General features: G+C 38.9%; 1 protein-coding gene across 6 annotated transcripts in view; it reads right to left on the bottom strand.

Annotated features, from left to right (window-relative positions):
• The window catches only part of DCAF17 (DDB1 and CUL4 associated factor 17), a 50,115-nt gene that overhangs the window by 8,107 nt on the left and 29,269 nt on the right, over positions 1-12,739 (bottom strand). For 4 of the 6 annotated variants that reach the window (XM_045031641.1, XM_045031639.1, XM_045031640.1 and 1 more), the window contains 4 exons: positions 9,816-9,903; positions 7,399-7,482; positions 4,659-4,814; positions 301-3,963 (listed from right to left, as the gene is read on the bottom strand). In XM_045031641.1, coding sequence (XP_044887576.1) covers positions 3,775-3,963; positions 4,659-4,814; positions 7,399-7,482; positions 9,816-9,903 — 517 coding nt within the window. In that variant the 3' untranslated portion in view covers positions 301-3,774. Of the gene's footprint in view, positions 1-300; positions 3,964-4,658; positions 4,815-7,398; positions 7,483-9,815; positions 9,904-12,739 lie in introns of those variants that run through there. The other 2 variants (XM_045031643.1, XM_045031642.1) reach the window with 1 other exon arrangement.

Below are 12,739 nucleotides of genomic sequence, written 5' to 3'. Positions count from 1 at the left end.
TTATGACAGAACATGTTTTAATAAAACAGTACTGGATGAATGTGATATTCTAGGGTGCAATCCATACCAGTGGGGGGTTGTCGCTACTTGCCCTGTAACCCTGAGTGCCTTAAAATACTTTGCTGTTGTAGTTCCCTCATCTGGATGCTCCCAACCAGCGTATAAGTATGCAGTGAGTGTCTGTGTCTTATGCAGCTCTCACTCAATATTTGTTTGTTCCTTTAAAGATACAACACCCAGCAGCTTGCCACATTAACCAGAGTAAACAGTCACTTTAAATCATACACAGAACTGGGTTGGTTTATTAAAAGTAAAACAAGTTTATTAACAAAAAGAGATTTTAAGTGAGTTCAAATATAAAGGATAGAGTTGGAAATGGATACAAGCAAATAAAAGCGAAAAACACTTTTTAGAGACTGACTTAACAAAACTACAGTCTTGGTTCAAGGGAAGAGTCTCATCTTTCTACCTTCCAGCAAGATGGCTGACTAACCCCTCTGGTCAATATCTCCTACAAAGTCCTAAGTGCTCAGTTCCTTTGTCATCTTAGATGAAATAAAACTTGGGGTTCTTTGTCCCGTTCCTGTATAGTCCAGTGAACCTTTGAAATAGATTCTTCTGAAGATTACTCCCCACAACGTAAATTTCATTCAAGGTGTCAGGAAGGTGACATAGAGTCTGCTGGTGAAAGTTCCTTGCTGGTTTCTTACCCACCCACTGGTGTTTGCTAAATTGCAAATTGATGTTTCCTGCAGCCTTCTCCCCTGTTGTCTTGATGGTCCTGTTTTATCATCTATGTAAACTGCAGGCCAATATTCTCTCAATGTACCTTGGAAATATCTTCAAGGTGGCAAAACCACCTTACTTTGTCTGTTGGCAGACAGACTTTAATAACATAACTTTCAATATGTTTGAAATTTTGAATTTGTCCTCTGTACACCACACAATAATATTAATGATCAGTATGTTATTAGCGCTCTATTGATATCGTATCTGCCACCTTTTACTTACAAGTTATCACATCTGTGAATTGGGGTACATTCAACTGATCAGGGCAGTTGAAACTCACTACCAGATACCAGTGATCCCCTTGCCCTTTGGCATTCGGATACTGTTAGATCACAAGAACATTTCTGGAACTATAAATTGATCTAAATTGATAAATAGAAGTGCAAATGTTCTGCTTACTTGTTGTTAATTGACAATAGTTCCTGTCCCTGTACACAGTCTTTGTAAAGCGTCACAAACCCATGCAAACATCAACAGATCAACAGCTGACTCCACTGTACAATGTACAATAGGCTAATGAAGACTTTACAATTGGAAATAGAAATTTCTCATTCAGAGAAGTGCTTTGACCACACGTAATGATCACAAAACACCAATTTGGAAAACAAAAAGTGAAAAAAAGTGTCAAGAAAAGGTTGAGTGGGGTTTTTTTAGATAACTCTGCAGATCTGCCATAAGATTGCCAGGGAGACAGATTCAATACCAGCTCTGCCCAGTTGGCACTCTGAGGAAGTTCCTGTGCGTCTCTGCTGATAGGGAAAATATCCCCCCACCCCGCTTATAGGCCCAGAATTTTAAGCGCACCTTAACCCCCCCGTTGCTGCTTGGCGTAATTTGTAGGCCTTAACCCCTTGCCCTACTAGCATATATAAGCAATGGGTTTAATACTTCTGCAAAATGTGTTTGTCTGTATAAAGGGCACCAGGAAGTAAAGCAGAAAAGAGGAACCAAGCGGCCCTAAGGTGCCCAGCTGTAATACGCAGAGTCTAGCAAGATCTTTTGCAGAAGTAACCGCAAGCAGGGGTCCAAAGGCAGGCAGACTACCAATGAAAACCACATTTGGGACAATAACAGGAAAAACCCTAGATGGTGAGGGGCAGTGACAGGCTCGCTAAAGTAAGAAAGTATGCCAAATAAGGAGTTAATAAAGTATAATGTGTGTGATGTGTAATTATGCTTTGTGGTTTTAGCCTTTATAAGTTTGGTGAAAATCTGTTAAAGACAAGGCAGCTGACCCCGTGCGTGGGGCCACGCTGACCTTCCCTATATGCATATTTGTATTCTAATAAAGGAGCCTCAAGGCTGTGTCTGACCCAAAATCAACGGTGTGGTCAATTTTTCCACAACACTGCCTTTATTGCTTCCTGCCATAGCTAGTTGTTCAGGGTTGCATGGGGCCTCTGTGTCACAGAAGAGTAATGCAATATGTACGGTGCCCTTTTGATGATCAAATAGTCTATTGTTAATCAACTCTAAAACCAATAAGGGGAAAGAGACTTACATTTTGGGTTTTTTAAACCCTCTTTGTGTAACTCTTAACTGCCCTGGCAGAGATGTAAGTTTTTTGGGTACTTGGAGATTGGTCTACTGCCTACGAAATATCTTTAGTTTTTCTTTTCTTCAGCCCATGTGACATTTTTCCAGGTCTCACTAATGACTCTTACTTATTACTTCCCATTGGCATCTATTAAGATAATTTAACATCTGGCAGGATTGCTATGTCTATATTGATACCGCTACTATTTCAGAATAGATCCCAGTTATTATTGATTAAAATTCTATTCTATGTAGGTTCTTATACTGCATTCATCACTGTAGTATCTTAGCACCTTCAAGTAGTGCATTAAATGATGTAACAAACATCTGTCACATGCGATTCATCCTCTTATTCTCTCCTCAGGACAGAATTGTGTGTGTGGTGTAGTGTTTTTGTTTGGTAGATTTTGTTTAAAATATCTACAAGATGCTGTGTGTTTATATAAGAGAAGACAAGTTGAAGCATGCCTTGCACGTGGAGTGAAAGGTGGTCAGGTTTATGGTGGTCCTTACTTCCTGTGGGAATTCGTTCCACAGCATGGGACCAGACCTTGAGGAAAACCCTGTCTCCTGCAGAGGAGCTTTGTCCTTGTGTTTGGCAGTTCCACTGTGCCTGAGTAGTGGATTTGTCAACCACAGCCCTCATCCTGGATCTGTAGGCGGTCTCAACTACTTTCACATTCAAAAGACCCTGAACTACTTCTACATGTAACATAAGCACTGTCTTTCTGGACCTGTTTTATATTGGATAATAAAATACAAAATATCCACCGAAACAGCCTAGGTACTGCAAGGTGCAGTTGTATTTTGAATGTTTAAATATTTGTTGGGTTCAGATTCATATTGTTTAAATCTTCTATTTTAATATACACAATTAATGTCCCTAAGCAATGACTCTTTAAAATTGAATTAAAAAGGTGATATATGGATTCCAATATTAGATAGTATCAATACAAGTATGTTTTGCCAGTGGTAGCGGAGGCCCTGGAGCTGTCAACCACATTATTCTATATATAATTTTATCCTAAAAAACTTTAATATAGACTAATTAAAAGAAAGTTACAATGTAAGATCCAAGCATAACTAAAAGAGAATATGGAATAGTATGGATGTCAGTAAGTTCAAGGCCTTGTGCCTGATACCTAGTATTTCAATCAGATTGGTTGGTGGAAAAGGGCAACAAATCTGATCATTATTTGTGTTACAATATCATAATCAGTAGCAAAAGTAAAAGGTAAATAAATGAAGTTAAATTGTGGTCTATAAAAATACATACAACTATCTTTATATGCAAAAGAGAAATTAAAAAACCCTGACAGTAATACAAATACTTAAGCTCAAAATATACATTTTAACACACAGTGGTTGAAACATAATATTTGACTAGTCCAAAGAGACAAAGTCCATGGATATTGTGTAGAGTGAAGTCTATGCAGAAGTCTTTCTCTCTTAAAAACATTCAAAAATTCTCTCCCCTTTTTTACAAAAAACTCTCTCCACTTTTTCAAGGCTTGAATGTTCATCTTCCTCTGCACTATCACAGACCATTTGGTAAAGATAACAGATGAAGATCCTGTTAGGCTTTTGTTCTATATGTAACACAATGTCTCTATCAAAGTAAACTTCGTGATTGTAAGTCTGCAATGAGAAAATAATTTTGAATGACAGCTTCATTTCCCAGAGGCTGGTGTAAGTACCATGTAAATATGACTTCCCTAGAACTGATTAAAAAATTACAGCAGAAAACTTCACTTTCCTAGTACACATGACAAAAAGCATATATATGGATAATTGGTCTTTCAGATAAAGCAAGGACAGTGTTTAGAAACCATGGTCCAGAATTTCAAAAGTATTTAGGAACCTAATTCCCATTAAAATCAATGGGAATTAAGTGTCTAAATACCTAAATTCCCATAGACTTAGGCCCATACTTAATTTTGTGCACATGAGAAGTTCCACTGCCATCAGTCGGACTGTTCAAGGGTTGTAAAGTTAAGCGCACACACAAGTGTATGCGGGATCAAGGCTTAGGTTGATAAGCATTTTATAATTGTCAAAAGATACTTTTTTCAATGCAATTGATACACATTGAGAGAGATCCTGAATTAAGATTATGGAGATTTTCAGATAAATTAACTACTGTATCACAGAATACTTGGAAGTTCAACTGGGTAATTTTTGCCACAGATACTGTACATGGGAATTGCCAGTGGGATCTGTATTATACATCTGACTCGAAAATTTGAACAAAACAGTTACTTGGACGCAAAGCGGTGTGTTAAGTGGATACCGGGGAGTGTTACTGTAAACTGAATTCAGTGGATTATACTCACCACATCCCAAGATTCCACTAATGGAATACTCTTAAGTAGAATCCCATGTTCATTACAGTGCAAGTCAAGGTGAGCTTTCCCATCAGCTCCTATCTGAGTAACTGCCACAACGGATAACAAATCCAGCTCATCTTCATAGTCCACAATTTTGAAAGTCTTATGAAAAAACAAAATCTCAAGTTGACCAGTTAATAAATAGACTTTTACAGTTATTTTAAAAAGAACTTTACATATGTTTTTTGGGAAGGGGAAAGGAAAGAAATGGAAGGCGTCCCAATTCACAGATCTGCCATCATTCATCAGGAAAATCTTTGCCATCCAGATAGTAAGCTATAGGCATCTTTCCAACCACAGACTATTCAGTGCATTTCAGCAGAGCCCCCATGTAAGAAGAAGAGAAAATAGGGTCCTGTGTGTGAGTATAAGGGTTTTACACACACCATATAGGAAATGTAAGACAGAATATTGTAAACAACAAGAGGGAGAGGAAGAAAGGCACCACTTCAGTGCCATTTGCTTATACACATTAGCAGCAATATGACTTAAACCTGTTGTCAACATATAGGACGTGAGATTTGAGAAATTTATTAGAGTAATACACCTCTACCCTGATATAATGCGACCCGATATAACACGATTTTGGCTATAACGAGGTAAAGCAGAGCTCTGGGGGGCGGGGCTGCGCACTCTGGCGGATCAAAGCAAATTCGATATAACATGGTTTCACCTATAACGTGGCAAGATTTTTTGGCTCCCGAGGACAGCGTTATATTGGGGTAGAGGTGTATAAGTCACAAAAACTCCTGCATTCTCTCTTTAAAGTTACATACCTCTACATATATATACAGTCAGCAGCCCCAGTTTATGATGGGGGAAAGGCTGTTTTAGAAAAGCTATTATCAACACATGTAAGTAAGCATGGTCTACACCGCTATTTTTAGAGCGCTAGCACAAGTCTGTGGACCAGGCTGGGAGGCTCACTTCCAGATGCAGCGGAAACATACCCTAAATGACTTTTTTGCTCTTCTCCTGTCTAAATCCAAGGAAATGTATTTCCTACATAGTTCAGAGCGTAAAGCTCAATAGCAGGAACAAAATCTGTGGAATTCTGACTACTGAAGTGTCTTCATGGAATTTTTATTCTGTTGATTATAAATGAATATAAATTAACTCCAAGATTTAAGGGCTATGTAAAAACTTACCCTGTTTTCACTAAGCTGGTATCCATTCCCATGGAAACAAGAGTGGAAATGGTTGCCAGAAGCTGAGGAATTAGAATTCTTATTTCAGTATGAGTCCTAGCTGAGAGCTAAAAAATGTTTTTCAAACACTATGTGAAGACCTCGGCAATGTAGTGTTTTTAATTTGAAAATATTCAATTAAAAAAATAATAATTTCCCTGCAATTTACCACAATGGCTGACTAACCCCTCTAGTTTGGATCCATTGGCATCAAAATTTGAGATAGGCTAACCTGACCAAAGAGTGGTGAACTATGCAGTTCCATGGGTACCCAAACACTCAGAACTTTCATTGGCCAATTAGATGCTTCAGACCTCTTTTCATAACAATGTAGCCTAAACTATCCAAATGTTATTTATCTGACAACCCATGTTATCTAACTAAGGACATATCAGGGTCCTGTCTTTAAGTGTGGCTATAACAGTCCTATTTCAGAAAAGTGCTGTTCAGATAACTGGAGAAAGTCTTCTGGCTCATTCCTTAGTTACCTTTGTGGGGTTGGGAAGAGAAGACTAGGGAGAAGAGAGGTTTAGCTGAAGCACTTCAGCGAGAATGATCTAGCAAAAAGTTTTACATTAAATCCTGGGGGATTCAACCACCAGTCTCTCACTCTCTCACACCCCCTTCTGTTCCCCCCACCCCCTTTTTGAAGTCTGCATTACTTAGGAGTGGCAAAGCCACAGCAGGTTTGACACATTCTTCATAGTCTTCAAGACTATAATGTATTTATATCCAGGGTAAAATAAAATGAATATAAACTAACAAAATGAAAATGATTTTATATAGCCACATTGTAGCTTAAACCCGAATAGTGATGTCACAGGAGTTCCCACCACCACCCACTTATTTTTTAAACTGTTCAATTTTATTGAAAATAAAGAAAAATTTCATGAGTAACTAGTGACAGAGTATTTTTGTTCACAGTCAATAATGTATCAGTGTGTGCTCAGTTCTGTTCATAGCAGAGGAAGAGATGGTCCCTGGGTTGAGTTTACATACTACAGCAGAGTGGAGAGACAATGTAGTTCAGACACCACAGACCAGAGTCTAGGAATCGGACGATCCAGTCTCAAAGCAAAAATATAATTTAAAATTTTGCTTCTTTGTATTTACTGCTGAAAAGTTTGTCAGTAGAAATGTTTTAAGGAGAGATCTGAATGGAGAGAATGGTTGTAGTTTCTCACATTAAGGGTTTGGTCTCATATCACTTAAGTCACTGAGTGTTTTGCCATTGACTTCAATGGGACTACAATCAGTCCTTAAATGAGGAAGACTCTTTCAGGCACTAATAGCAACAAAGAAGAAGAAAGAGATAAAGATGGGAGAAGAAAGCAAAGGGAGGGGAATGAAGGCAGCAGAAGGAGAGCGATAAAGAATGAATGTAAAACTTAATGTAGCTAAAAGTTCCAGCGACTGCCCTTGTAACGAGAGAGAAGCCTTGATGGGTCAACTCCTTGGCCAATCTTTTGGTCCTTTTTAGCTCACTGTATCACAATTACCTCTTGTTCTGGGTCATCATCCAGCAGGTTAAAACGCTTTTTCACTACTCGGCCAGAAGCAGTTACAGTTACTGAGTTGTTCACCTTAGACACACAATTAAAAAAAAAGAAAAAGAGAGAGGGTGTAAGTCTGCATGGCAGGTAATAATATAGGATGTGTATACTTTTTTTAGCAGTATATTCATTTTATTTGAAATTTGGTAAAGCTTTTAAAAAGACTAAACGGCAACGCTATCTTTAGTAAACAGAAAGTATAGACAGTCTGTACAGGAGCAAATAAATCATTTTACCAAGCATCATTCATTGTTTTAGCTGAGACTTTTACAGCCCTCCTAAAAATCTGATTTCCTGTCTGAGCCGAGAGGACATTGAAGACTCCATAAGAGCCCTTGTGTCCTTTTGCCAAACTTTCCTCAAAAAGCTTGTCCCACTACTGTGCTATGCCCAGGCTGGCTGCCACCATCTATTCCAGGGTTGGACTTTAATATGCTCTATGTGGTTGTTATTATTATTTGTAGTACTATAGCATCTAGAAGCCCTAGTCATGGCTACATGCTATACAAGTGCTCCCTGCCCATGTGGTTGGTGAAGTATTTTAGGACTGTTTGAGGTTAAAACTATATAAAGATATAATACAAGGTAGAAAAGACAGCACTAAACCGCTTTTCCTCCTTTAAAACGATTTCGTTCCCCACTCCCTGAAGAGGAAACAGGAACATTATTCATATCTTTAAAGATTTCCCCCACTATCCTGTTCTTCCTCTATTTTATCCCTTGATATGCCAGTGAACCTAATTTTACTGTAGAAATTCTAGCACATAGATTGCGTAATGTTGTTGATTCAATTATTTTTGTTGGAGTATTTTTAGTGAGAGGTAATTACAGTTTCTACAGAAAAATTAGGTTAGTTAGAAATATCGACGTCAAGCCAGCAATTTAGGTCCCAATCCTGCACCTGGGTGTGCACAACCACTTTGAAGTCAATTGGTTGTGCCCATGTGGCCTACATCAATAATCTAATATTTAGGAAATTACAGTACAAATAATCAGGCGGCAATCCAGTTTATAAGGATCTCTTAAATGGAAGACCCTTAATTTAGCAAATAGGTACACTGGTGAGTAACAGAAGACTGCCAATAAAAAAAATCAAGGGATGCAGCACCACGTTCTGGGTGTCCCTTAGCTTCTGATTGACAGAAGCTGGGACTAGATGACATGGATCATGTGATAATTGTCTGTTTTGTTCATTCCCTCTGAAGCATCTGGCACTGGCTGCTGTCGGAAGACAGGATATTGGGCTGGATGGACCATTGGTCTGACCCAGTAGGGCCATTCTTGTGTTCTTATTAAACCACCATCTTCACCATATTATTTCTACTTTCTCAAAGTGATTTACAAACATTAATGAATATATCCTTGCAACACTCCTGTGAGGTGGGTGCTATTATCCCCATTGCATAGTTGAGAAAATGGGAGCATAGCAGCATTAAGAGCCTGATCCTGAATGTGATGTGTCCTCAATTCCCAATGGACATCAATAGGAGTTGAGAATCCTCAGCACCTCTCAGAATTGGGCCCTTCGTGTCTTGGCTAAGGAAGGTCACAAGAGAAGGCTGTGGCAGAATTAGAACTCGCATCTCTTGACTCCTATTCCCAAACCAAGATAATCCTCCCTAAACAAAATCCTAGGGAAAAGAAAAGGAGTGTCATGCACTTGGGACTACTCCTGCCCCTACTGATTTAATGGGAGTTTTACTATTGACATTATGTAGATTTTTAAAAACAAACATTTTTATTTATGAGGGAACTTCAAAAGCAGTGTCACTGACTGCAAGGGGCTCAGCATTCATAAACTATAAAAAACCCTACAAGTCTCTGCTGAAGCAAACTGCAGTTCTAAGCTACAGCAGTGTCATCAAAGGTTTTTCACTAATAGTAACCAGAGAGGGGTTTGGACTTTTTAGTATTCCCATTTGTTTTTTGTGGTTTGCTGTCACAAATGTTTGTTTCGCCAGGCTTGACATTTTTCAGCCATTTGAACTTCATCGCTATCAAATTTGCATATAATTATGACTTAAGTCAGTGACACCTTCTTGCCAAAGAAATTCATCTCTCTGTATGCTACTTAAGGTTTACACCCAAGGCAACTATCTGCATTGTTCACCACAATAGATGCCAAGAACCTAAAAAGTGATAGGTTTCTGTGAGATACCCTGAAAATGTAATTGTCTTTGAAATTGCTCTCACAGAGGCCTGATGCGAAGACTGTCGAAGTCAAAGTGTCTTTCAATAGGCTTTGGATCAGGCCCACACAATACACTAATATACATATGCATATAAATCACCTACATATGCTATATAATCATGCAAAAGTAAAATGTATTGTTTGTATTAAGAATTTCCTGCTATAGCCTCACATTGTTCTGCCTGTTGGCCACGATGACAAAATCTTCTGCAATTTCTTGTTGGTATTTATTATTTTCAATTTCCTTCAGCTTCAATATTCTTAAAAAAAAGAAGATATAAAATGAGTCATGTTAAAATCTAATATGCTGTGATTTCTAAAATCAGATGTACTAAAATAGCACAGATAAGTTACAGTCATAACTTCTTTCAAATAAGGTACAGGGTAAATATATACCACATTTGAAAGATGTTATTACTGTAACACATTTATCTGTGCTATTTTATTACATCTGATTAGCACATCAGTTCTAGAATATACAGTATGTTTCCTTATTGAATTCTACTGTTGCTCACATCTACTATGTGGAAGTCTGCAGATGTTTCTTCTAGAATTCCTGATGCTGGTTTTTATAAATCCTCCGGATGCTATAGGTTGGTGGTAACTCTTTGGTATAGTACTTTTCAGCCTAAGTTGGAGTCACATAGGGGAAGACTGGTCAGAATTATGTCACTAAACTTTAACATTCCATAATGCATACTACTGAGACCACTCAATATGCACGTTTTCCTTTGAGAGAACCTCAGAAATAGCTACGGGACCGAGCTGAACAATTGAAATTTGGATCTGACTTCTTCCAAAGTTCAGAAGAGGGCTTGGATATGGGCTTTTAGTTTGGGTCCATTGCTAGTTATCAGTGTTATACACTTCTTCCTGCATGTTTACAAAGCTGTTGAACCAGCTCAGGATCCACTGACGGAAGCACCATATGATAACTAAGACTGTAGTTCTCTGGGGGTGGGATATGTGTGTATTCATTGCCTAGTACGATGATCTTCTAATAGGGCCTCTAGGCACTACCACAAAACAAATAGTGGCCATTCCGTAATAGAAAATAAGCCATACTAGCCTTTAGGGAACAGTAATTCTCTACAGAAATATGCCCAATTTTATTCATAAAATGATTTTTTTTAATTTGATAAAATGAACCACAGTAACATAACATTAAGGGAAAAGGGGACAATACAGAAGTAGAATTTAGTCTTTATCCTTACAGGAAATAATAGAGTGAAATCTGTCTTCGTTGTTTAGATATTTCCCGAACTAGGCTTCAAAACTACAACCGTGACTATATTTTCCCTCTGACAAAATTTAGTTCTGGTCCTGTTTTCAAAATATTTTTAAAATTAAAATGTAGATCAGTGTAAATAAAGATGTCTTCTGTAATATGAACTACTGTATATCTGTGGGAGGTGACCAAAACATTTTGTGCTTCAATGCATGTATCTAACTTTTAAAATACATTCAAGCAACAGAAATTACTCCCCCCATAAGTATATTTGAATTAATAATTTTAAGTTTGAAAATGTATTCCTTTGGGAGGAGGGAGAAAGCTCTGATACATCATTTTATAGAGAGCTGAGATTTTAAACTCTAAAAAGTAAAGAAATGATCAACTAAAGTTTCAGAACCAGCACTTAAGCAGTCTCCTTAAAATATATTTTCTATTTGGGGGAAATAGGGTGTAACAGGGTAACTGGCCTTTTAAGTGAAACTGGGCTCAGCTCTCCTGTTCCAGTCCAGGTGCACCAGGTGGGTTAATTAATAGGGTGGGACATCGCTTGGGGAACTCTAAGAGGCCTGGTGAGATCCATTGGGTTGTTGGGAGAAGACTCGGAGATGAGAGTTTCCAGAGAGAAGGTGGTTTCTTGGAGAGAGCAGCAAGAGGGGTTTGCTGGCCAATGTCCCCAAGCTGGGCAGGAGAGTGCTGAAGACAGGAGGAACAGCAGAGGGAAGTGCCTGCTGCCTCTAAGCCAGAATGATGAAGCCAAAAGCCAGAGAGGGCTGCAGAAAGAGGAGCAGCAGAGAGACTTACCTGCTGATGTCTCTTTGCCAGAGAGCTGGGTCCCAGAGGAACCAGTGGAGAGACTGTGAGACTTCTCCCTAGGAAGAGTGGGTTGTGCCCCAGAAGAAAGTGCTGGGGTGGAGGGTCAGAGGAGGACTCCAAGAGTCCACATCTGGTAAAAAACCAGGATGGTGAGAATGAAGCCAGGGCTCAAAGATTACTTGCACAGGGTAGATGTGGACTATGCTGTGGGACATTTGGTTTGGGACTTTTGCACTGTGTTTTGGCTGATAAACTGTAGGAGGACTAAAGAAAAAGCTCATGTGGACCTACTGGGAACCCAAGAGAGAAACTGAGGCAAGGGAACACTGGCAGGACTGCCTCAAGGAAGGCCACTTGTTTACAGTGCGTTCAGTTTAATGACCACAATTTTCATTGTTAAAAGAAATACATTGTTCTGTCCTCTTTCCCATCCACCCTATCCCAAATCCATTCTCTTGCAGTCTGGACTTGGGCCTCAGATCTTTTAGCTGAACAGAATGAGGGTCTGTATCAGACTATCAGTAGAACATGGTAGGAGTATCAGAAAGCAATTGCATGCTCATCATGGTAGGGGAACAGTCTGGGAATATTTGGACTTGGAAGTAAGTTATCATGGGCTTGTCACTGTAGGAGTATTTGAATGCGTGCTCAGAAGATGAAACATTCAAATCAAATCGTGCATATTCTAGAGTTGACATCCCAGGGTGTACAAAATTTAAAACTGATGGGTCAGGAAGGGGAAGTAAATGACTGGCAGATATGCTCAGCTCATTTGTACATCATCTTAAAAGTAGTGGAGGGGATAACATTTGGCCCAGTTCCATTCTTTTCAGATGGCATTGGAAGAGCAAATCTGGCCTGATTCCTTACTTGGCTCCCTCAGGTGTTAATTTTCTGCTTACTCTTAAAGTGCCCTTTCAGTGCAAAGCCAAAAAACTTGCAATCTTTGGCATGAAATTCCCATAAATGAACTTTGGGGCGAAGTACAAAGAGGAAATCAATGAGAAGCAATGGCAAGAGAAGACTGTAGGATGGTAGAGAAAGGTCAA

This window comes from Mauremys mutica, chromosome 10, assembly GCF_020497125.1.
Source record: "Mauremys mutica isolate MM-2020 ecotype Southern chromosome 10, ASM2049712v1, whole genome shotgun sequence".
Taxonomy (NCBI): Eukaryota; Metazoa; Chordata; order Testudines; family Geoemydidae; genus Mauremys; species Mauremys mutica.
The sequence above is the reverse complement of the archived record's forward strand: the minus strand, read 5'-3'. Positions and strand labels throughout refer to the sequence as shown.